The sequence below is a fragment of the Diospyros lotus genome, chromosome 1 (genome assembly GCF_014633365.1).
Source record: "Diospyros lotus cultivar Yz01 chromosome 1, ASM1463336v1, whole genome shotgun sequence".
Classification (NCBI taxonomy): domain Eukaryota; kingdom Viridiplantae; phylum Streptophyta; class Magnoliopsida; order Ericales; family Ebenaceae; genus Diospyros; species Diospyros lotus.
The window spans coordinates 24748658-24775516 of NC_068338.1; the positions used below are offsets into that span (position 1 = coordinate 24748658).

The 26859-nt window shown below is 34.9% G+C and overlaps 2 protein-coding genes across 2 annotated transcripts; one reads left to right on the top strand and one right to left on the bottom strand.

The window, feature by feature from the left end:
- Positions 1-1869: 1869 nt before the first annotated feature.
- LOC127812631 (ubiquitin-conjugating enzyme E2 variant 1C-like) lies at positions 1870-18583 on the top strand. Its single transcript, XM_052353096.1, has 4 exons — positions 1870-2082; positions 8663-8802; positions 17410-17535; positions 18218-18583. The coding sequence occupies exons 1-4, from the start codon at positions 2049-2051 to the stop codon at positions 18356-18358; spliced, it is 441 nt and encodes a 146-aa protein (XP_052209056.1). The 5' UTR covers positions 1870-2048; the 3' UTR covers positions 18359-18583.
- Positions 18584-24482: 5899 nt separating this feature from the next.
- LOC127796057 (probable CCR4-associated factor 1 homolog 11) lies at positions 24483-25580 on the bottom strand. Its single transcript, XM_052328112.1, has one exon. The coding sequence runs from the start codon at positions 25427-25429 to the stop codon at positions 24578-24580; it is 852 nt and encodes a 283-aa protein (XP_052184072.1). The 5' UTR covers positions 25430-25580; the 3' UTR covers positions 24483-24577.
- Positions 25581-26859: the final 1279 nt, after the last annotated feature.

Genomic DNA, 26859 nt, shown 5'->3' on the forward strand with positions numbered 1-26859 from the left:
TGTATGTGTTTGTGTGTGTGTGGGAGTGAAAGAGAGAGGCAAGATGGAGGTTGGCGGTCGGAGCAGAAACTGGGTTGTGGGCTGTGAGAGGGGTGAAATAGGAATTTTAAAATTGTTATGGAATTTGAGAGGGTATGGGTTGTGAAGAGCAAAAATACGGATTGTGAATAGAATTTCCCCAATACATATGACACAAACAAAAACAACAAAACCCAAAATAAAAAGCAAATAGGAAAACTAAATCTCAAACCTTGAGACTTCTTGAAGATGGAACATACAAAATGATATAGGTACCAAAGAGCAAGCATTGGATTAGACGATGGGAAAAGATCAAGCTTCACACACAAACCCAATCGATACAAAATTAAAATATTCAAGGACAATGGTCTCGTAGATAGAGCTTGAGAGATACTTTTATGTGCGTAACTAGTAAGATCTTTCAAAATCCTAAGACTGAGCCATCATTCAAAGTCCCATGGAGAAAGAGAAGGAGCAAAATTACATAAGTGCCTTAGCTATTGAGAGAAGGCGAGGGATTTCAAGTAAGGAGATGGCGAAGGAATGATATAAAACAAGGGATGGTTGAAGGTTGGCGTTAAAAAAGACTAAGGGAAAAATTGAAAAAAATTGGTAGGAGAATATTATAAAGAGGTTGAATTGAGTAGATTAAGAAATAAGGAGAAGATGAATGTTGAATCAAGGAATAAACCTAATGGATGTTGTTAATGGCGAAGCTTATTGAAACCTTGGGTCAATAATAGCAATGCTTCATTCTTGAGGTATAAATCCTAGAGAGACGAGTTCATAATAGATCAAAACATATGTTGTAACTTGTTATTTTGTTTTTGTATCAGCATTGTTACTTGGTAGTTGCTACTTGTTACAAATGTAAACTTTCATTTGTTAAAATTTGATAGAATAACAATATATTAGTTACGTATATATATAGTTATGCAATGCAAAACAATTTAGGTTTTTTGTATATTATACTTGTAATTCTTTTATTCTTAATATTTTTATATAATTAATAAAATATTTTGAAATATTATTCAATGCGTAAATTTTAATACATTATATAAAATCGTGCAAAAAAAAAAAGGGCCATATGGCCTAACTTACTTTGCATATCTAATTATCATCCAATTAAGGTGAGGGTGGATATTTGGGCTTTATACTCTTAAAAAAATCAAATTAGCTATATTACATTTAAATTTGTTACAAAATTGACCATTCTATTTTCAAAATGACTAAATAAACTTTCGTATTTTCATACTCAAGGTCAAAGATAACTAAAGCCTAAAAATAATAATCCTAACTAATAACCGAAATAAAACTCAAGATTGAGCCAAAATCAAACATTCAATTGCAATTACATCCCAAGAATTATATTTATAGAGTCACTCGTTATCAAAGAACCTTAATAACATAATATATGCGTGTGATGTCATTTAGAGCTTCGATTAATGTTTATTTTTAAATAATTTTATTTTTATTAATAAAATATAAATATTATTGGAAGATATTTAGACAATATTTATTGTAAGAGTTTATGCGATTTTAAAAAAATAAAAATTTATTTAGTGATCTTAAAAGTAAGATGACTAATTTGACCCTAAAGTCAAAATATCCTATCTTTCTTTTACAAGTAGACAAGAAGATTCCATCAAAATAGTATATAATGATTTTGTGTCTTTTTGTCACCTAATTTTCTCTCTTATTAAAAAAAATAGATATTTGAATTATAAAAAGTTGGGATGATAAGAAAGAACGGATGGACCACAAAAAAGAAGTTGCAATAACATTAAAAAATGAGGGTGTTTTAAGGAAAGTATTTTATATTAAAAGGGGGTTAAGCGAGAACGAGAAATAGTTTTGGGGTCGTATAATTTATCATTTGGCATGGCCCTAGTCGGCTAATCCTACCAATTCCTTTCTTGCTTGTTGTTGGGTCGTCGCCTCGTCTCCTTCCGCTCCTTTCTCGAATTTCTTTGAGCTGTCGAGTTTGATTCGATCATCGCGTTCCTTGCTCGGAAACCTTCTCAGAATCGATGGCAATAGGTTCAGGAGGATCCTCCGTCGTGGGTAAGAACTTGCTCCATTTTAAGCGCTTAATACAAATGTGTGTGTGCAAAATGTAGGATTGTGAGTTTTGCGTTGCTTACCCTTCGATTGCACGAAGAATTTTTTAATTGGGGATTTGTATTTGATTCTGGGTGTGTGGGTTCGCTTGTATTAATGTGTTTATCTCTGTGGTTATTTTTTTTTTCAAATTTATTTACAAGGATGAATATATATATATATATGTATATGTTTTTTTTTTTTTTTTTGTTGATTTCTGATGAAGTTGTTATATTCTAAGTAAAATTTGTTTGTAGCATCTTGATCAACATTTTATACCTCAGTTGTTGCAAAAACGAGAGATCCTTTCATTATTTTTTTGAATTATTAATTGCACTGTCGGACATTACAGAGGGTGAATATTGACTAATGTTGGGTAGGAAGCAAAGCTACTAGATTACTTGCACATTGCTCTGGCATCGAAGAGTACAGTAGAAGAGGTAAACATCTGTAGAGATTTTTTGGGCAGAAAAGGATCCTCAGGAACCAAGCATTTCCTTGAGAACACTGATATTTTGTCTGAGATTTCTGAAGCAAGAGCTTCAAGGTGATAAAAGGAATGGAAAGAGAATACGAGAGAGGAGAAAGAAGATTTACGGTGAAAGAATGCAATCTATTCTCAAAATTACAGAAATAAAGGGTTAGCTGAGTATTTATATTCAGCTACCCTTGATAACGGAAACTTGCAAGTTGCAGCAAGTTATAACCATCTAACTAACAAATACAACTTTCATAACGAATTACAACAACCTTCAACAGAATTAAACCAACTTAAAAGCAGTGTTCTAAAAATCGGGCTAGGCGCCCGCCTAGGCGCTAGGCGGCCGCTGGCCGCCCCGAAATTGCTCTAGTCGGGCCTCCTAGGCGCCGGCCCGAGTAAACGTCCGGCTTGGGCGCCCAGGCGGCCCAGGCGGCGCCTAGTCGGCCAGCACGCCTAGGGCTTTTTAGGGCTTTTTTTGCTAAATCATAAATCGAACCTGTTAGCGTCTCCCCCTCTTCACTCTCTTCTCACCTCAACGCTGCTGCCTCAACGTCGCCAAGCTTCATCGGCCCGCCAGTAGCTCATCGTCGTTGCTGCGTCCAGCTCCATCCTCGCCGCCAAGCTTCATCGTCATCGCCTCTTATCTGTCGCGTCCTCCTCATCCTCGTTGCCTCAGCGTCGTCGCCCCCGCCCCCGTCCTCGCCGTCGAGCTCCATCTCCGTCGCGGCAAGCTCCATCTCCGTCTACTCGTAACCTCTCTCTCTCTCTCTCTGTGTGTGTGGGTTGTGCGTTTTTGCTGCGTTTCTGGTTTGTTTTTTATTTTTTATTTTATTTCATTTTCTTTTCTATTTATATATAATTATTAGATTTATATTTAATTTTTATTATTAATTATATATATTCTATAATATTTGCAAAAAATCTGCTACTTGCTTATAGTATATTGATGTTTTTATTATTGGTTTATGTTGCATTATTAATGCTTTTCAACTTTGATTTAATTAAAAATAACATCAAATTACATTATAAAATTTAAAAAATAAAAAAAAATAACAGTTTTCTAGGCTCCGCCTAGGCCCCAGCTTGGCGCCCGACTAGCGTCTAGCGCTTTTTAGAACACTGCTTAAAAGCAACTCTAACTGTAGCACAACAAGGAATTACACATAACAAAATTATTTTCCTTCCACATTTCCCCTCAAATCAGACTCCATAGCAGAAGAGGACTTGAGAAGTAGCTTGTCTGAAATAGCAGGAGGGCCATGAGATATAGGTGACAGCTTAAGGCCAAATTTATTACATAGAAACAGAAATCTATCTCGTGGTAATCCCTTAGTAAAGATATCAGCAACTTGATAGAGAGTAGGACTAGGAACATATCTGATTTCAACTTCACCATTCTCAACCTTCTCTCAAACAAAGTGAACATTAATCTCAATATGTTTAGTACTTGAATGAAACACAGGATTTTCAGCTATACTTTTTGCTGCTGGATTATCATTCCATATAACTGGGATTTTGGTACATGTGTTGAAATATTGTCTCGAGTATATGGTATAAGAAGAAGAAAAGTGAAAGCAGTGAGTGATGGCAGTGTGCTAGAGGGCCATTGAAGAATTAGATAGAAGTTTATATCCCAAACTGTAATTAATGGAAATAGGGGGGGTTAAACTGTAAATATCTAATAATATTCATTGGGATATCCACCTACTATTATAAATAGAGGGCAAGGGGTAGCAAATGAAGAGAGAGTTTTCATTTTTCTGTTTGTAACGAGTGTCTTGATTGTTTCTGAGAAAAAGGCTAGGGCTGTTAGCTTTGTAATCTTGGGGGAAAACAATTGGGGCGCTCGGGAATAGAAGGGAGAGAAGGGCCATTATTGTATTGATCGATTTCTGGAAATAAAGACTGCTCTCGGGAGGATCTTAGAGGCTGGATGTAGTGTCATTCACATGGCATGAACCAGTATAATCTTGATGTTCTTGTGGATGTGTGGTTTGTGTTTCTTGTTTGGTTTAATTCTGTTTTCGGTTTTATTTTCTGTTGATTCTATTAAATCTGTTCCTTAGATCAAATCCGTGAGTGTGTGAGAGTAAGTGTGGTAGAATTTATGTCCAAGAAATTAGTTCCAACAACCCTAGATATAACAACATGGATAGCCTAATTCATAAAACAATGACTTCAACCACAAAATTTCAGTGACACCCTAGCAATAGCCCTATACTCAGCTTCTCCAACAGACCTAGCTACCACATATTGTTTCCTTGAACCCTAGACCAACATATTTTTGCCAAGAAACACACATAACTCACTGGTAGACTTTCTTTTAACTTTACAACCAGCATGATGAGCATCAACATAAACTGTTAGAGACAGATCATCAGGAGAAAAAGTGAACCATAAACCCAGACCAATGGTACCCTTAAGATAACGAAGAAACCTCTTGCAAACCAACCAATGTTGATGTTTTGGTGAAGACAGAAACTGACTTAGCTTATTCACCATAAAAGCAATATTTTGGTATATGTTAGATATTGAAGGGAACCAATAATAGTTCTACAATGAGACGGATTAGAAAATGATTCACCATCATTTGTCAAAGAAATTCCCAGATTAACTGGTGTAACACAAGGCTTGCAATCTTGCATTGCTGCCTTTTTCAACAGATCTATGGTATACTTGGACTGAGTAAGACTGCTGTCTCTATGAGCTTCAAACCCTAGGAAGTAATTCACTGATCCTAGAGTTTTGAGAGCAAAATGAGTGTCTCGATCTCAAATAAAAGAATGAAGAACTTTAGAATCAGAACCAGTAACAAGGATGCCATCCACATAAACAAGGATGAACAAAACATAGTGAGATGTCTTCTTGATAAAGAGAGAAGCATAAAAAACTGCTCTTATAAAACACCAACCTTGTAAGGCAGTTCTTAATTTTGTGCACCAAGCTCGAGGAGCCTGCTTAAGACCATACAATGACTTTTTCAATCTACAAACATGAGAAGGAAATTGAGAACTAACGAATCCTTCATGCTGTAACATGTATACAGTTTCAGTCAAGTCCCCATTGACAAAGGCATTATTCACATCAACTTGTTAAATATCCCACCCAAAAATAACAACCAAAGAGAATAAGACCCGAATAGTAGGTGTCTTAACCACTGGACTAAATGTTTCAGCATAGTCAATACTAGGGGTTTGAAAGAATCCCTTAGACACTAACCTGGCTTTATACTTGAGAATAGATCCATCAGGATTATACTCGACACGAAATACCCATTTGTAGCCAATAAGATTCATATTAGATGAGAAAGGAACAAGACCCCATATGTTATTATGCTGTAATGCAAAAAACTCTTCTTGCATAGCTTTAACCCACTGAGAATCTAAGAGAGCATCATGAACTAAAGTAGGCTCTAGGGTACTCACTAAGACATGAGGAGAAGTAGTAACAAGCTGTTTGGATTTAGACTTGGTGATTATGGGATGAATAGAAGGAGCTGGAGAAGTTGTAGGCTTAGATAAGACATTGAGTATGGACTGATGAGAAGAAACAGGGGCCAAAGAAGGGTTAGAAGAAGAAGTTTTAGCAGAAGAAGAGGATGAGGAAGGAATGGAAGACTGTACTACCCAAGGAGTGGAAGAATAAGGAGAGAAAGAAGGAATGGAATGAAGAAACAGCATGGAAGAACTATTAGAAGCAGACTTAGACGTAGAGGAGCAAGAAGAAGATGAAAACAAGGTGGGAAAAGAAATTCATCAGGGTTAAATTGAACATGCCTAGAAACATAAACTTTGCTTGATGGATGTAAATGCTTGTAATTGGCTTGAACATGACTATATCCAAGAAACACACATTTGGTTGAGTGAAAATCAAATTTGTGCTTGTTAAGGGAAATAGGCACAACCAAAGGGTTGAAGAAACAAGTAATTGGGTTGCTTGTGGTAAAGCAATTCATAAGGTGAGTTAAAATTGAGAGGAGAGGCTGGTAACAAATTAACAATGTAGACAGCAGTTTGAAATGCTTCTACCTAAAATTGCGATGGCATATGAGCATGGGCTAGTAAAGTAAGACCCATCTTAGCAATATGTCTATGTTTTCTTTCAACAACACCATTCTATTGGTGTGTATGAGGACATGTTAAACGAGGTTAAAGCCATGATCACGAAGATAGGGCAAAAAGGCTTTGAAATTCTCCACTATTATCAGATTGTAAGATTTTAAGTTTGGATTGATTTTGTAATTCAGCAAATTTATGAAAGGTTATAAAGGTAAACAAGGCATCAATGGATATAGCAATATGTATCTAGTATAAGCATCAACAAAGATGATATAATACCTATATCCTTCTGTAGAAACAATAGGAGATGGACCCCACAAATCAGAGTAAACTAATTCCAATGGTTTCTTTGCTGTGATTTTACAATTGGAAACAGGAAGTTGATGCAATTTTTCAATTTTACAAGAGTCACAAAAGAGAGAGAAGAACTAGAACAAGGAATATTGTCAAGCCTCGAAGAAGAGGCTTGAATTCAACTATTTAAGAAGAGAAAGAGAGAGAGATAAAATAGAGAATTTAGGAGGGAAAATGAGAGAGGAATTTAGAGAGAGAAAAGTAGAGGGAAAGAATTCAATTCTCATTCCACAATGAATTCCCATCCTCCCGCTTAAGAGCCTTACATAGGCTGTTTCTCGTGGGTTACATGCAACCTGAGGGTTTTATGGTAAAAGCTACTAACAAAATCGGTTATCTCCCTCCAATTCTACGACTGGAAGTTTAAAATGTAAAGGAAAATACAGAACAGCCCTTGGGATCGTGAAAAATATGAATTTTATTCAAAACTGATTGCAATACATGAAAAGAAGAATGCCCTAATCTTGCATGCCACTGTTGACATGCGGTTTTATTTTGGGCTACATTTGCATTTGAAGACAGTTCATGACAAAATGAAAGTTGTCTTTTACATTTATTTGACTTTGAATTCAAAGAAGAAACACTTGTAGCATAAGCCTTGGGCTTGATTGATGAAGATGACCTGGACATAGCATGATCAAATGCTGGAGACAGTTGATAAAGGCCATCTTTAAGGAGTCCTCGGAGTAGTACCAGTCCTGTATCCTTGTCCTTAATCAAACAAGAATTAGAATGAAATTCAGCAATAATATTGTTATCTTTTGTAAGCTGGGACACACTAATAATATTTTTCTTCATATGAGGAACATGAAGAACATTTGAGAAAGAAATGATAGAAGTAGGATTTGTTTGAGTATAGAGTTGACTAAGACCAATATTGGAAATAGGAAGTTTCTTACCATTTCACTTTGTCAACACCATGGTATGGAGAATGCAAAGACAGGTTATTAAGATGGAAGTTATGTCATTTGTTGCTCCAGAGTCAACAAACCATGAAGGATCTCCATTATAGGAAGGCAAAGAAGCTGAGGCTGAGTTTCTGAGGTGTGAGGAGGATTGCCATAATGAGCCCCTTGAATAGAACCTACTTCACTCAGAAGAACCTCATTTGAATCACTTGGTACAGTAAGATATGCTGTGGATCAGACTGTGACACACTACCAGGTCGTCCAAAATTCTGGCTAGGAAATCTTTGGAAATTTCTGTCAAACCTATGATAACACTTATCAACAAAGTGTTCAGGTTTTTCACATAATTGACAGTATATTCTCCTAGCACTAGATCTGCCACATCCTCTTCCTCTGTTCATAGAACTACCTCCTCTTGTTCACAATGCAACTTTCCTCATGTTTTTCTGTGAATATTTTCCAAAAGCATCCCTTTGCAGACCTTGCATTGTTTTAGAGGGTGTCTCATTTCAGCTTCCCTTTGCTTCAAGTCCTTTAGAAAGCTTTTCAGCGTTTCAGACCTTGCAAATTTACTGGGATTGCAAGATTAAATTCATATAAAGGGAATTCGTCAGGTTGAGATGACCTTAACTTTACAGATTTGCTGAATTAACTGGATGTGCAAGATTTCAGTATGTCATGTTGTGTGTAATGAACAACTTTCTCTGTTGGTGAGATTCTAAAACTTTGTTGATGCTCTGCAGTTCCCCGAAACTTCAGGTTACTGGAAGAACTTGAACGTGGAGAGAAAGGTATTGGGGATGGTTCTGTTAGCTATGGCATGGATGATGGTGATGATATTTTGATGCGCTCATGGACCGGCACTATAATTGGTCCTCACAACGTAAATATCCCTTGAAAATAACCCTTCTCTTATCTTAATTTTATTTGACTGTTCCATCTATGAGTATGCCTCACATGTTCCTATAATGACATCTTAAATTTGATGGTGATTGTTTGGAACATAATTCAGAAGTTCTTGTTAATATTTACAATGTTGCATAGGTATTGGCTTCTTTTGGTATCATTGGTTCTGCATTTGTTAGAAGTATGATGAACATAACACATTGCCAAAAATGGTTATTTGAGAAAATTGGGAAAATTGTTACTGCAAAGTGGTATTAGAATGTGTGTCCAACACAAGGATTTGTATGAGATGCTTGAAAATACATACGTACCATCTCCACCAACAACAATCACAAGCTTTAATCACTATGGGTGGGGTTGGCTACATGAATTCTAGATCTCCAACCATCTCTAGTCATACCTATTTCCATTTAAAATACATATTTACCAAGTCCAAGAAAAGATGAGAAACTTTTTTTTTTTTTGGATTAGTAAGAAATCAGTTAGAAAGGAGGGAGATGTTGACGTGGTATCACAATTCAATAACTAATTGCCATGTAGTTAGATTTGAATACATGGTAGTTGCATCTTTACCCCCTACTTCATCAAATCTCCTTCATTAGCAAAACTTTGAAGGAACCTGTGTGTCATGACTTGAAAAGAGGGCCCATTATCTAATATGCCATTATAATCGTTTTCCGTTGTTAACAATAAACATGCACGAATAATCTCAAGCATATTAAAATAAATCACGTTCGATGCATTGTACAATCCTGCTTGTAAATAATGGAGTTGATGGTCAGCTGCTGACCTCTAAGAATTTTCAAAAAGAAATAACGTAATTGTTGCCCACATGAAAAAACATGGTACCTACCAAAGGATATATATATATATATATAATATTATCAATGATTTGAATGGAAATTACTTAGGTACACTCGGTGTATCCATGTATGGGCCCACCCATACACTAGATGGTTAGGGTTTTGCCATGTCATCAAACAATTTTGGATTTGGCCAAACACAAAAATAAAGTAAAATAAGAATTAGCCAAATCTGGAAGTGATGTATGACATGGTGCAATCCTAACTGTTTGGTGTATGAGTGAGTTCATGCATTAGGTGTAGTGTTATTAAAGGCCCAAGGCTCATTAAGGCACAAAGGGTGTTGGAGCTTGAGGCGTAACGCAAGGCGCACTGCCTGGTGGATGCTAGGCTCATGTTGACTTAAAAAAGAAAAAATATATATATATATTCTAGTTGTAGAATAAGGTATAAAATAAGTCTTAATTCTTTATAACATATTCACAAGTATGTTATCAAGAAAATTAAAAAATTTGAGGTATACTAATTAAAAAAAATATTAAAACAAGTTACATATCTATAAATTTTATTAAAACACATCTCATCATATTTTAGTAACCTACATATAAGCATCACAAAAGTTAAAAATTTTGTAAAAAATTTTAAAATCTATTGTTGGTATATATTTATATGTATAATGAAAAGAACGATAAAAAATGCAAAAAGATGCAATTTAAGTGTCTTTAAGTCGAGTTAAATTAAATCTTAAACTATTTATAGGTTTTAAATCCTAATTAAGATGAACTAATTATGCATTTTAAATAATTTAAAAATCATCTTAGTCTACGCCCACCTGGGAGCATTTCAGGTGCCAAAGGTGACCCTAGGCATGCCTTTAATAACATTGACTGGGTGTACCTAAGTATTTTCCAATTTGAACAGAAAACATTTATCATAACAGGATTGGTACAAGCAAATGCATGGGTTTTTATGTGTTAAATCAAATAACTTGAGAGAGAGAAACTTTAGTTGGAGGAAATTTCATTCCTCATCAAACATATAGATTGTACACCTATATATATACAAATTCTAAATGGGTCATGACATAAGCCATCACATAAGTTAAATCTCATACTCCCCCTCAAGGTGGAACATATATATAATATGTGTTAAGCTTGTTACAAATGTAATTTATCTGAGGGCGCAAGGGGGCGTTGCTGTAGAAGAAGGCCGCGAGGAAGGAGGCGATGATGGCAATGATGCTGATAGGTCGGCGATGCAACGACAATGTGAGATCTATGCAATGCACAAGATTCAGAAAATATGCTGCGAGATCTGAGAGCCGCGTTGGAAGGAGAAACAGGCGCGAGATCATTTTCGATGCCAACATATTATTGCTCTCTGATTGGTTGCATTAAAGTATATAACTGATCCACTAGTGTTGGTTGACATATAAGGTTACCAACATTCCTTTTAATTTGGGGTCAAGATTATTCTTAATTGTGCCTTGCCCTACTTTTTTGAAAAATGGCATGTTCCTGTCTCCCTGTCCTATGCCCTCGTGTTTGTGCCTGTGCTTCGTAGACTGCCAAATCCATGTAGGTGTAGGCGTATATAAATGTATGTATGTATATATATATATATATTCATATAGTGAGGGAGGGGAGGAAGGGAGGATTAATAGAAAGTAACGTGCAAGTAAGGCACATCTAGCAGTGAGTATACAATTTATATTATGTCATGATTTTTTTCCTATCTTCATGCATGAATAAATTCTTGTTCATATGATTATATAATTGGAAATTTCACTTCTACTGAAAACTTTTTCAACTCTTTTTAAACTGCTTATAAGCATAATATGAATGAGATTGTTATGGTTTTGTTGCATGATGTATGAAATTTTATTTGCATTAATTGGATTACGTACCTCATTATCAAGATTATGGATATGATAGATTTTGTATTTGGAAAACCCTTGTCTATATTGTAGACATTGGCCTTGAATCAGATTTGTTAATTAATAAAATATTTTTTTTATATTTTTAATGATATAATAAAGTAGTATCAAAACTATATTTTGAACTCATAATGAATATTCCTAATTCGAAGTTCCAAATGAATATTTCTAATCTAATTAGCAACCAACTCACAAGCATTACTCACAGGAATATTTCTAATTGGAACACCAAAAGGTCCAAAACAGGTATTTAGGATTCAAAGAAAATAAAGACTAGAGGTAGGAAATAAATAAATGCAAATTGAAGAGGATACAAGCGTGTCGAAATCCAATTGATGTTCAAAGGCAAAGAGGATACAAGTGTGAAGAGTATGGAAACTTAACAGTCATGTGATGAAAACATGGAACATCCGAAGAGTCATGCAATTGCCAACTCAGAAAATTGAAGAGTAAACTAAAACTTTTAATGTCTTTGAAGTGTCTGCATAGGAGATTTGTGTCCCCTCCTGTGTCCTTTTTCTAAAAATTTAGGTGTCAAACATGTCACGTGGGTGTGTTTGAGTGTCGACATGCTAGCAGCACTGGTACGGAAGCCCTTTGGAAGTGTTCATGCTTCTTGGGGCATAGTATATTCCTATGTTTATAGAGCCTATACCTACATTGATTTCGCATAACATATTACTATTTCTACATGGTTTGGCATTGTATAAACCTATTTTTATATGAATTTAGTCTAATGTATACATATTTGTAAATGGATTTAGCGCACTATATACCTATTCCTATATGGATTTGCTGCTATACATGTTGATTTCTACATATTTATTCTTACATGGATTTCAGTGCTTACACTGTAGTCTCATTAGATCCTTCCACAATTGGCATGTCTTAGGTGGAAAAAAAATCCAGCCTAAGAATGGTTTTATTCCAAACTAGCAAGGTCTCCCCAAACTTCCCATGTTTGCTATGTTCTACTGACCCATCAGGAATCAGGACCAACCTTGGGGTCCTTGTCTTTAAAAGAGGGTTAACTAGCATAGTTGTTAAAAGTGCAAGGCACAAGGCGAAGTGCTAGCTTCAAGCATGAGGCACATATATATAAAAAATATATGTATAAAATACTTATGTAATATTATTTTCAATTTAACATTGTAAAGAGAAAATACTTGTATATAAAAAGAAACAAGAAAAAAAAGAAGAAGAAAGAAATTAGTTGAATTGAAACTGAACATGTTTTCAGTTTAAAACTTGCATATAAATTAGTTGAAACTGAAAAGAAACAGAAAAAATCGAATAGAAATTGAAACAGAAAACAAAACAAGTCTCACGCCCTGTAGTACCACAGACAAATCTTTATGTAAAACAACACAAACCAATAGCAAATACAAAATAGGTTGTTGGATGATGTTCACCAGCCTCCGGTGACCCTGAGAAAGAAAGCAGGTGGCCAATGCAGAGTCTCACATGCCACCTTTATGTTGGTGTGTGAGACTCACTCTCGTATTACTGCTGGAGCATGAGAGCTCCAGCGACCACTGGCTGCCTTGCCTTTTTCCTATCTACAAGTTTATGCATTCATATAAACAAGAAACTAATAATACAATGTCAAATTGAGCAAAAGAGCTCTGACATCCCAAAAAGGGAAAAGACCCACAGGTTTAAAGTCTTTCTGCACAAGGTGCATGATGCATGCGCCTCGTGACTTAGCATGAAGCACGTTCCTTCTCAGTGCCTTTTGAAGGGTGCTGTGACTCATCAATGCTGAGGTGCACAGGGGCTTCATGCCTAGGTGCCCCTCAGGTTTGCCTTTGATAACTATGTTAACTATGTTTGGCTGCAAAACTAGAAAGGAGGCACCAAATATGGGGATGAACAATTACAGCCAACCTGATCCATCACTTAAAGGTCTATACATGTTTGACTTTCCCGAGCTAATTGATTCCTTTGCCAAACAACCCAACACAGACTGACCAAAAAGTGCCTCCCATTTTGTTTAATCTTGAGCTACATTCCTGCACCTACTGCTTGATCCCACCTCCTCATTCTCTAAGTCAACACGTGACCCTTAAATTGAAGAGAATGCCTTATAAGTGGAGAAAGAACACTCTAGTATGCATTTACAAGAATAAATGAGATATTTAAATTGGTGAAAACCATAAAAGGATCAAGCGAATGATCCATATTATGAAACTTTGGTAGTGTGTGATTGAGCAAAGGTGAAGATGAGATATCAATGGCTTTGAAAACCAATTTGGTTTCTTGCCTAGTAGGTCAACAACGAAAGCTATCTACTTCTTGAGACGTCTAATGGAAGGCTCTATAGATATATAAAAGGATTTATATACTTGGAAAAAACCTATAACAAAGTTCCTAGAGAATCCTTGTAGAATATTTTAGAGAAGAAATGAGTTTGGATTGCTTATATGTAGTTATTAAAGACATGTATCACAGAGCAACAATGGGTGTTGGGATCTATGGGGGAGATATTGAGAAATTGAGACTAGTCCAATTACAATTGGGATCATATCAAGAATTTGTATTGATCCTTCATCGCTCTGCTCTTATTATGAATGCACTCATTGAGCACATCCAAAAAGAATGACCTTGGTATATGTTATCTGCAGATGATATTATTCTGGTAAGTGAGGTGAAAGAAATAATGAATATTAAGCTTGAATTAGAACTATAGAGGGATATCATAAAATTCAGAGATTTTAAGTTAAGTAGGTTGAAAGAAAAATATTTAAATTTAAGTTTAGTAAGAATAAAAGTACGGGTGATGTTTTGGTGAGACTTCAAAAACTAGTTATTCTAACAAAATCAGTTTATATATCTCTGTTCAACTACTCAAAAAGATGGAAGATTATTGAGTATGTTACTAATAGAATCAAGATAGGGTGATTAAGCTTAAAAAGTGCTTTTGGCATTTTATTTGATTGTAAAATATTTTAAACCAAGGTTCCATTTCATTCAAGGTAAAACATACCGTTATCCCACTATGTGGGGTTGGCTACATGAATTCTAGACTTTTATGTGGGTTACATCCTAACAGATAGTTTGTCTAGAATTTATATTTGGATCCGACTAGGTTTTACGCTGGCTGTCGGCTACCTAACGCAACCCTCCTCCTCTATCCGGGTTTGGGACTGACAGTAGATAATATCCCCTAGCAAAGTAATGATGAAATGAAGTTTCAACACCATCTTCATATGGAGAAATTTCATGAGATGATGGTGAATGAAGATAATTGATATAGTTGTGTTCCATCACTTAGTTGACATGGTGAAACCAACAAGTACAATATGGAAACGCAACAGAATTCAAGGTAAAACATATTTTGAGAAAATGTTTTACCTATTTTCTGGTGTTTGGGTGACAAAAAGTATGGAAAATATTTTTATAAAGGGGGAAAAATGGCATTAATTCAATTTTTGTAAGTTGTTTCCTGGTGCATAATTAAAACACACATATAGGTACATATATACATATATATACACACGTACATATATATGCGTACATATATACATATAGCTTAATTTTTTAAAAAACTATTTTCTTTATGCTGAATAATGGAAATTATTCTTTTGGAAACATTTTCACATGTAAACTTACACTTGAAGATAAAATGAAAAATAATATTTTGTGTAAAATATTTTTGTATGTAAATTATTTTCCAGGGTAAAATATTTTACATTTGAAACGAACAAAGCCTTAAAAAATGTTTTACCAAATGGTTTGATGATCGACCAACTTTGTTGTATGTCATGGAATATTTGGTAGGAAAGTACCAGCATCTGGAAAATAAAAGTATAACTAAGATATTATATTGGACGTGTTGCTATATCCAAAAACAAAGGTAGAATTCAAAATGAGGTTGAAGTGGCACTTAATAAAGATAAGATGTGTAAGATACATTTAGGATAGTTTGGACATGCAGATTACAATCAATTGATATACCTGTGAGGAGGTGGCTGGAGTAGAAGAAGTTTATAGCAAAATAAGAGGAAAGGAAACTTGAAAAGATCTTAGGCATGAAATAATTGAAATGTGATATAAAAGCCTTAAAGGAAGATATAGTTATGCATATAAGATAATTGGTGATAATCAGTGAGCCACAACCGGTGTAGGTGATGTTGTCAATATCACCTAGTGCAATTAAGGCATCTGATCATAGGCATCTTAGGCAGAGTGGTGAACTCATAGCTCAGTGATTGATATTCTGCATGTAATAGATCATATCCAGAATATTGTTTTTTTTATATGTATACAATAAAAATGATGTCATTTCAAAATATTTCCAATGTATTCATACAGTTCAACAATAGTCTCATATCACATGGTGTAGCAGTAATAGTGTGGCATATATTCATTTCAGGTTTGACTAATGTAACTGTTAGAGTGCAACTGTTAGTCCAACAAACAGTCACAGTAGTGAGAAACGATGTGAAATAAGGGGATGTGATAGTCTGGATGGGTGTATCATTAAGTTATTTTTGTCTGTTGTCTAATAATATAATTGTTGCTTCATTATCTTGGAAGCTATGTTTTTATTACCATTTTATATTTTTAATCAGATACTCAGATTTATAAATCCTCTGATGGTCTATTTTTTTGGAAGATATCTTCAAGTTCAGACCATCACATCCAGACTATATCTTCAAGTTCAGAGAATTCCTTCATTAGAGCATTTTTAAGTTGAAATGGCTAGTTTCCAATGTTCATTAAGATTTAATGCTAATGGGCTGTCATGTACATGTTTCATTATTTGTTAAGATGACTGTTGCGGTGACCTGTCTTATAATTCATTCTACATTAGTCAATACTCCTTTGGTAACAGTTAGTGGGCGTGCCCATTCACTGAAGATGAAATCTTTTGTGACTTTTGTGAAAGATCTGTAATTCTGATATAGAATCCGATATCCTATCAGTCACTTTACTAATAGATTTAAACGCCCATCCACTAAAATCTCAAGCTACAATTATAAAAATGTAGAACAACGTAACTGGATGCTTTTGGCATCTATCATAGTTATAACCAGTGGGTGAAAAGGACATGCATTAAGTTGATTATCAGCCATGGTTGATGCAGATGAGCAGTTTTTGGGTCCATCTCCTTTCGAATTTTAAAATGGTTAGGTTTAGACAGTTGTTGTCCTACTGCTATTTCTTCCTTGTTTATTTTTCCCCTCTTTTTTCTTCACTGCTATTTCTTTCCAGTTTTCTCCCCTGCTTTTGTTCTGTATGAATGGTGAGAGCAGTGGTTACTCTTTCTCTATATTGTAGTTGAGAATTATCTTCTCAGCATGAGATCGAATGGCTCATATGAAGCAAAGTTTGCTGCAAATATCAATTAACGCCTCAAATTTCATTGTGAGGTTGGCTAGAAAAAAAAAAAGAGAAACAATAGGACAGTATCTGGGTCCAGAATGACGGTACATGCCAGAATACTGCCAATTTCATTTTTCTTTTTGTGACTGTGATCAGCATGTGGCATGACTATCTAAAGGTTGAATCTGACTTCAAAATGCCAAAATGGTAAAAACGTTATGTCAGTTTGTGTGTGGTGTCTAAGGAATGTTGGTGTCCAATAGTGGTTGTACCTTGTTGGATTGTTAGAAGTATCTGTGCTTCTTAGGGAGGAATTCTTCATACAATTTATGGAAATTACAAATTTAACCAAACACGTTGGTTTGCTGCAAAGGACATATATGGTTGTCTCTGACAGTTTGCATGCAAAGAACAGCAATCCTGGGGAATGTTCTCTATACGCTGTGCTCATGATTTACATTTAGACATATGCACACACAATCTTTTGTTAAACTCATTGGTCGTTCTATTCTTTCAGTCTGTACATGAAGGTCGCATTTATCAATTGAAGTTGTTCTGCGACAAAGATTATCCTGACAAGCCTCCAAGTGCTCGTTTCCACTCAAGCATCAACATGACCTGTGTGAATCCTGAGACTGGATTGGTAATCTTGAAAATTCTTTGCATGGTTCATTTTATTTATACTTTTGAGTCTTTATATGGGTTGGATTGTTTATTTTATTATGCTGTATGTGGCATCCAATAGTGGCTTTAAGCATATGAATGAATTACAAGTACCCTAGTACTTACATTTTGCCGGTGGCAACATCCCCCAAGACCAAGATACCCCCAATATCTGTCATCATTGGGGCTTAATTGGCCAAATGTTCCTATTAATGAGAAAAGCCCTGAACCAATTTAACCAAACGAACTGTTCCCTTTCAAAACTTAGTGCCACTTATATTTCCACTAAAGAATAGCAATAAATAAGGCACGGCCAGGAATATTTTTTTGGTGTCATATTTCAATGTTGATGGGGAAGGAGGGTTATCCTGCCCCCATTTTATAGATGATTTACATTTAACCTCTGCCCCAACCTTCCGGGGGAGGTTCTGATATCTGCCCCTCCATCCTTCTGCGGACGTTAATACATTCAATTAGGCTTTATTAGAAAGATAATGAAGTCCTCGCTGAGACCTGATATTGAGAAATAACTTTCTGTGAAATTGCTTTCTGGAACTATATAACTCACATGATCCCAAATGGCAGATATGTGTTTTCCTCAAGGATTTAACTAATACGAGCAAGTTGTGACTTATGACAGATCTGGGTTTAACTTTTGGCAGGTCGAGGCTAGGAAGTTCGGGGTGCTGGCGAATTGGCAAAGGGAGTACACCATGGAAACCATACTGACGCAGCTGCGGAAAGAAATGGCAGCCCCACACAACCGAAAGCTCTCTCAGCCGCCAGAAGGCACCTACTTCTAGTCGACTCTTGAAATCTGAGAGAATTAAAGTTGTAGACTGGATTTTCCTTCTTGCAATTTCTCCCAAACTAAAACAGCATCTTTGCTTTAGCGGAAGTGAAGAAAATGGGGAGCTCTGTGTCTCCCCCCCACCCCTCCTCTCGTCCGTTACAAAAGCCAAGAATTTTGTGGAACAGCTTGATTGAACTTGTGAATGCATTTGGGGGTACCTAAGTTTATGGAACTACTTGCTTTGCTCTGACTTATTAAACATGTTTTACTCTATAATTACTAGTGCAAAACATTGCTAAATGATATATAAATTAACTAGAAATTTTATATAAAAATTGGTCTAGCAGACCATGACCAATGATAAGAGCGGGTTATCTGGGTCAACCAGACGAACTGGAAATTGGTCCAGTTTAAAACTAAATGTCAGCTGGCAAAGAAATTGGCCGGTTATTTAGTGACCTGGGCCGTTGAATTGGGAGCTGGTTGAACTGACTCGGTTCAACTGTTAGTGTCCCCTCTACACCTTAAATCGAAAAAACACTTCCTCCACACAACTAGAAAGCAAAATGTGGCAATGCGCAGAGGGTGTTAGACTTGGCTTAAATCATGGGAGTTCGTAAATGTTAGAATTTTTTTGTCGTAAATTATGAATTTTGAAGAAAGGTATTTTGGTCTTTTTAAGGTTAATTTTAAATTCAATAAAAAATTCTATTTGCAACTATATTTTTTTGCTCTTCTCAACTCATTTTTAATATTCTTAAAATATCTCGAGATGAAAATTCATATTTGTCTTTTATTTAAAATTTTAAAATATAGATGATTGTAAAAAGTAATCACTCTGATTATAAATAAAAAAAATTAAAATTTTATTTAAGTTGGTTGTGGAGAACAAAAATTGTAGTTGCAAATAGAATTTTTCAAATTCAATATAAAAGAAGGGTAAGTTACCATAAAAAGTAGAATCATGCTAGATGTACATCATTTTTGTATATCTTGGGCTACACAAAGGGTATTATAACTAAAATACCATGCGACTCTCTATGCACCTCACGCGCCTCATGAGGGATATTTTTGTCATTGGTATATCTTTGTGTAACCCAAGATGTACACAAAGGTGTACCAATAGCATTATTCTAAAAAGTATTCAAGTTTTACATTTTTATTAGTTTTACCCCTAATTATAGAATTCAATTTTGCATTTAGTTCCTATTTTAAGTAAGGTGGGCAAATATTAATGAACGTCATTGTCACGTCAATCCCACCCCTCCACGGTAGAAACCACAACTATGGTTGAACTCTTCTTCTTCTTCTTCTTCCAATCTCTGTCTTCCTTCTCCCTTTCTCTCACACTTGTTGAGAAAACGATAACTATGCTCGAATTAGTGGGATCAACCATGGTTGACTCTTCGTCTTCTTCCAATTCTCTCACTCTTGTTGAGAAAACGATAACTATGCTCGAATTAGTGGGATCAGCCATGGTTGACTCTTCGTCTTCTTCCAATTTTCTTATTCTTCTTCCAGTATTCATCATTTTCTTCTCCCTTCCCTCTCTCACACTTGTTCGAAAACGACAACCACGGTCGAAACCACCATACGTTTGGCCATGGTTGTCTCTTCTTCTTCTACTCCATTTTGCTTCGAAATTCATGGTGCATACCCCCGATATTAGTGAGGGAAACTGAGCTCAGAGTGAAGTGAAAACCCATCTGAAATGGGGTTTTGATGGTTTTTGTTTTGAGTATATTACGGGGTTTTATGATGATGATTGGGGGATGGAGAAAAAGAGGCAGCCACGGCCAAAACTGGTGGGGGTTTCGATTATGGCTGTCATTCTGGTTTTAACTATTTGCTATCATTTTTTGGTGAGTGCGAGAGAGGAAGGCAAGAAAAAGATGGAGAGGTTCGGCCATGGTTGTCATTGTTTTGACTATCGTGAAATAGGGGGCGAGAAGAAGACAAAAGATTGGAAGGAGGAGGAGGAGAAAAAGAACAGGAAGAGATAGCCATGGCTGTCGTTTCCATTCCAGTGAAGAAGGGGTGGTGTTGGGGGAGCCATGCGGATAAAGATTTACTATGTCATCAATTAACTATAAAAATCTAAGCATAATATTATAATTAATAAATTAAAAATTAATCTTATTGTTGTCGAGATACAACAATGAATTTATTTAATTAAAAATGTCATCATCAAGCCACCTAAATTTAAAAAAAAAAGAACAGTCAGAGGGGCGTAGAAAAGTTTCAGTATTCACTCCGATAGTTAAGTTAAAACACTAAAAATAATAAGAATTATATTAAAATCAATAGACATACATTTTTTGGAACGAGTGTCTGTCTATTTATAGAAGGGTATGGAATAATTCTAAGTAGTTTATGATTAAAATTTTTACAGATAATGTCTATTTTGACTTTCATGTTAGGATTATGATTCTTTATAGATAATTGTTTATCCCTTTCATATATTTTTTGGAGTGATTTTCAAATGTTGAAATTATTTAGTTTGCGTATTGTGCAGAACCCCTGCGTATTGAAAAAATTACACCTTTTAGTTCAAAAAGTTATTTTGGACTTTTGAGTTTTTTTACTCTTTTAATAGACTTTTGTTTATGACACAACAATTGTTGCCCATATTTTCATTTGAGTTTCTCGTAAAAAAGAGTAGACTGTATCATGACTTGTTTTTATTCCTGATACTAGATCATTCTTACACTTTTCGAATTTATAATTTTGGATAATTCTCACACTTTTTGCGTTTAATTCTAGATCATTCTCATGCTTTTTGTGTTTCTGATTTCAGATTATTTTCAAACTTTGTGTGTTTCTGATTCTAGATTTTTGAATAATGAGCCCTCGATCGCTCTAGCATATTTCACGTTCCATACTAGGTTTTAAATAATAAGGCTTTGTAATTTAAAATTTGAACATGCTTCCCTAGGACTTGCCACCCATATAGATTAAGGTTAGAATATAAATACACTGTTGAGTAGTACCATGCCTTGGTTTACATGTGCATCATTATATAAAAGTTGATCATTTTGAATAAAATCTTTATGTCATTTTATAATAATATCGATGGCTCCCCAATTTGTGCATAGGAGACATTTAGGTTTGAACCAAAAAGTGACTAGAATTTTAAAATCATGATGAGCGTGTTCTTGTGGATTCTAAAATTTTCATAGATTAGTATTAGGAGGGCTATCTACATTAAGACCTCTTTGTCGTGTATATTAATTGTGACTTGAGATGGTGTAAGAACTATTTTAGTATCCTTAGGCTTTTTAGACGCTTCCTACATATGGCGTCAATTGTTATTGCTAAGATACAATAATAAATTTATTTGATTGGAAACGTTGTCGTTAAGACACCTGAAATTGTAAAAAAGAAAATGATTAGAAGGCGTGGGGAGATCCCTGCGCAAACATTCTAATACTTAAGTCAAAACACTGAAAATGATAAAGATTGTATTGAAATCAATATTAGAGATATATTTTTTTTGAAATGAGTGTATGTTTATTTATGGAGGGATATGGAGTAATTTTAAATAGTTCAAGATTAAGATTTTTAGAGATAACGTCTCTTTTGACTCTTCTTAATCATGTTAGGATTAAAATTTTTTATGGATAATTATTTATCCCTTTTGTTGATTTTTCGAAGGAATTTTTGAATGTTAGAATTATCTAGTTTGAGTGTTGTGAGAGACCCTTACGTGTAAATTCTTTTATAAATTTTAATCCAAAAATTTATTTTGAGCTTTTTAAATTTTTTAATAGACTTTTATCTATGAAATAAAAGATCTAAAATTAAAGAAATTATAAAATTGAATATAGTTTTTAAATAATTTATCTTATAGAAGAATGTTATTAAAATTTTCAAGTACTGTGTATGTCATCAACTTTAAATAATAGATCCGTTTCAAAAGCTTAGAGCAGACCAAAGCCGAACGGGTCAACTTTCTGGAAGGCGTTGATTTCGTGTTGGAACGGTATAACGTACACACCATGCCATGTCGGCCTAATTTGAATTTGCCTTTAAATTGAATTTTAATCATTATTTTGACTAATAAAAATAATACGAAGAGTGATAATTATCATTAGTTATATGAGGTCTCTTTATTGAATAAAATTAAAGAGATCATGTGTTATTATCTCCTTCACTTAATATCTACTTTAATAAATATGCAATATATAACTAATCAATCATAACCTATAATATTACTCGATTAATATATTTTGAATTATATAACTCAAAATAGTGTGATGGGTTTTTTTAATTTTTTTTTCTAATTTTGTCTATACTTTCCAAAACCACCACTGAGAATAATAAGAAGTATTGCATTGAGCCGCCCAAGGGCATAGGTCAAGCGATCGCAAGTGATATGTCGAGTTTGTATCGGTGGGTTATGAGTTCGATCCTCACTATGTACAGTGAGACAAAATCTCACATTTATAATTTATCTCATCTATCGAAATTGAAGGCATGAGCGGTGGGGGCCGCACAAGGGTAGTCATCCCAAGTATTGCATTGAGCCCCTACGAGCATGACACAGTGGTAAAGTACTTAAAATTTCACATGAAATATCAGAGTTCAAATCAGTGTGACAACTTAAAAGCATAATTATTGCTAAAAAGCAATATTTAACTGGAAGACAAACAATAAGGTTGAAAGACAAGTCCCGTATGGATTATGTTAAATGTCTAGATCTGAGTGTGTATAGACTGTGACCACATTCAAATTTATTTAAGAAATGTATAAGAAGGATAGGTAATTCGCCCCTGGGGATAGGGGTGCAAATGAGTCGAGTTGATCTGAGCTTCACTTAGCTCGGTTCAACTCGACAAATTTTATCATAGGCTCAAGCTTGAGCTCGAGTTTGAGTTCTAGTTGAGTCTAGAAGCTTGGTTCGAGCTTGAGCTCGACTCAGGCTTAGCTCTAGCTCGGCTTGTCAATTTGATTGACAAGCTGAGCTCGAGCTCGGACTGAAATTTATCAAAGTTTTATTTAAAAAAAAATAAAAATAAATTAATGTATAATAAAAATAAATATCAATTTAATAATCAATAAATATATCTAAATGAACCTTACCTAATAATCAATAAATATAACATCGACATAATAATTAAATAATAATAATTTCACAAATTACAATAAACATAATATTATTTATCATACAAAATAAAAATAAAAATTACTTGTCTAGTTATTTTCAAAATAGAAACATAATGAAAATTATAGCACAATAAAGATATTTTCAATTCAACTTCAAATTAGCTGTGTAACACCCCACTTTCTCGGTCATGTTATAATTTAAGAAATTTGGGATATATTTTTTTTCTTAAAAACAATTTCAACATCATACTAATTCTCAAACTTTCACATTTACCTACGTAGTATGAGAATCATCATACAACATAAATGCTAGGCTAGGTATTCACTAATAGCGAAAATATGAATCATATCAACATAATAATTAAGTAACAATAATTTCACAAATTACGATAAGCATAATATCATTTATCGTATAAAAAAAATCAAATTACTTGTCTAGTTATTTTCAAAATACAATCATAATAAAAATTACAATACAATAAAGATATTTTCAATTCAAATTCAAATTAACTGCTCCAAATATCAATCTACAATTTGAAATTATAATATTAATCAGTAATTATAATTATATATCAAATCACATATATCAACCTACAAAATGCCAACACATTAAAAGTTTTCAAGAATCACATATCTTGTTTAGTTTCATGTGATAGAATAATCTCAGTGATGTTATCTTATATATAAAAATATAAAAATTAATAATTTTTACCAATATCAATTAATAAGGTGCTCATTAACCTATAAGCGAGTTAGTTTGTGAGCTTTTATTCGAGTTAATTTGCTAACTAATGAGCTGAACTTTATTAAGTTCAAACTCAGTCGTTTACGAATCAAGTTTTAAAATTAAGCTCAAACTTATCTCATTTATCTTAATAAACAAATTTGAACGACTTTTTATCGAGTCAAACATTGAGACGAGTCCAAACAACTCGACTCATTTGCATCTCTATTTGAGGTGAAACTTAGACATCCCATGTGAATGAATAAAAAAATAAAAAGTATTGCATTGGCCCAAGAAGAGGAAATAATGAAAATATTTTTACTTTGAATTATTTAATTTAAATTTACAAGTTATTGTTTTTCCAAAAGAATTATAAAGGAATAATTCCAACTTCAAGAACTAGAAAACCTCTAATCCATAGAGGACGCCGGCGTGTTTTTCCGGCCCGTCCGTTACAAAGAACATCTCTCTCATCTTCTGGAAGGCGTGCCACGTCAGCAGGCTATCCGAACCGGCCTGGTGGCATTTCCCGACCGCCCGGTCCACCTCCAGCGTCCTGGCGACCCGGTCCAACCCCCCGTACAAGCTCTGGCAGAACCTCATCAGATGCTTCACGTCGTAGACGTTGTTGCCGAAAAACACCCTCAGAATCCCCAAGAAGTCCTCCAGCCCACCCGGCAAGCAGCGGCGCGTGAGGATCTTCACCAGGTACCCGAAGTCGTACGCGCTGTGAAACGTCACCCAGCTCACCGACTCGTTGCAGACCAGGCCCGACGACATCATCAGCTCGGCGAAGCGGCCTGAGTCGACCCCCTCGGACCGGTTCCGGTCGAAGTCGATGCCCTGGCGGCGGAGCAGCTCCACGGAGTCTGGCGCGTAGGCGTCACGCTCCACGTCGAAGTCCCGGAAGTTGAACTCCCAGATGAAGCCGCTCTCGCCGGCACCGAGGTCCGGGAGGTTTCCGGCGGAGTCGGAGAGGGTGAGCCCCAGCTGGATCAGATTCAAGGCGTCGACGTTTGATTTGAGCACCTTGTAGTGGTCAGAAGGTTGGAGGCGCCGCCTCTGGTGCGGATCGGCGGAGGCGGGTGGGCGGAAAACTACGCCGGGAAACTCGGTATCCATAGAGATGTAAGGGTAGCGATCGATCAGGTCTCTTATGAGCTGGAATTCAGACTCGAGATTGCCCGACCAAACCTCTCGAATCACAACCGGTTTGGGTTTGGGCTTCGAATCCAAGCCGGCGCTGACCATGATTGTGTATACGCAGTACGTTGTGGATCGAGATCGAGATCGAGATCTAGAGAGAGAGAGAGAGAGAGAGAGAGGATACTTTGTTGCTTGGTTTTGGAATCGGAGAAGGGAAATTTTTATAGATGGAGAGTGAGTTGCTGCTTGGAAAGAGGGGGGATGAACCATCAACGCCCAATTACGTGTATTTGACGCTTCTACAGAGAGAGAGAGAGAGAGAGTTTTATATGATTATAATAAAAGCGTCTTGGTTCAACGCGTTGGGATAAGTTTGACTGATAAAGTTAGACCTACCAGACTTGGTCCTCCCCCTTCTATTTTTGCTCTTTGCTCAAAATTTGTAATTTATATAATAATTTAACCAACCACTCAACAAAATCTCATTCTATTTTTCTTTTTTAATTAAAGGCCTCTAAAGAATGTATATGGGTCTTAAATAAATAATATATAAAAATTAATTGAGACTTTAATAATAGAGAAGAGTATTTATTTGTTGGACGGTTAATGTCAAAACGAACGTGATGTGAATGTGCAAATTGGATTAAACATTCCATCACAAGTCACGTGTTACTATATAACAAGAAGCGGCGGAGGCGGGACCATTTTAGGATTCAGCCAGCCACCCCGCCCGCCCGCCCACAGTTGACACTGCATTGGCTGCTCATGAGCCGTTGTTTGTTGTTATTAATTAATAAAAATATTTAAATATTAAAACTAACAAAAATATTATATTCACAAACAATCTTCATATATTGACGTACGATACACAAAACTTTATTAGACTGTTTATTATTATATGTTATTATTAAATTTAAATAAAATTTTTATCAAAATATAAATTACATTAAAAACACCTTAAGCACTGTTAACATAACCTATTGATAATTAATGAAAGAGACAACGACACCTATTGTTTGGAAAATTCTGTTTACAGTCACCCATTTTATTCTTCAGGGTCAACTTTCAATATATTTAAAATATTCTTCTTTAAAAATATATTTTTATCCTTCACTATTGTAGTTACTTTTTGTCTAGGAGGCGTTTGTTAAAATGAACAAGATAAAATATATCAAGATAAATTTGTAATGCATTTTGGGTCAAGATATTGAATGATCAAGATAAGATTGAAAAATATTTCAAGATTTTTATCAGAGTGTTTGTTAAATGTTTTGGAATTCATTGATAATTGTATTTTTTCTTTTTATGTGTTTGTTAATGCATATGATAAGTACCAAAATAAGAGTTTTTTTTACCAAAATATCCTTATTATTAAATTTATGATTAAAATACTATTTTATGATTAATATGAATTTTCATAAAAATAAAAATAAAAATAAAAAATAAAAAATAAAAAATAAAAAATAAAAATAAAATTTTATTTTTAAAATTCATGTTCAAAAATAAATTTAAAAGGAGTTGAAAAGTAGAAATAA

What these genes read in the sequence shown, in the direction of transcription:
- LOC127812631 (XM_052353096.1), top strand. Translation starts at nt 2,049, where the DNA reads ATGGCAATAGGTTCAGGAGGATCCTCCGTCGTGG. An exon ending in CTATAATTGGTCCTCACAAC is followed by an intron (nt 8,803 to 17,409) that starts GTAAATATCCCT and finishes CTATTCTTTCAG; the next exon opens with TCTGTACATGAAGGTCGCAT. An exon ending in TGAATCCTGAGACTGGATTG is followed by an intron (nt 17,536 to 18,217) that starts GTAATCTTGAAA and finishes AACTTTTGGCAG; the next exon opens with GTCGAGGCTAGGAAGTTCGG.
- LOC127796057 (XM_052328112.1), bottom strand. Translation starts at nt 25,429, where the DNA reads ATGGTCAGCGCCGGCTTGGATTCGAAGCCCAAACCCAAACCGGTTGTG.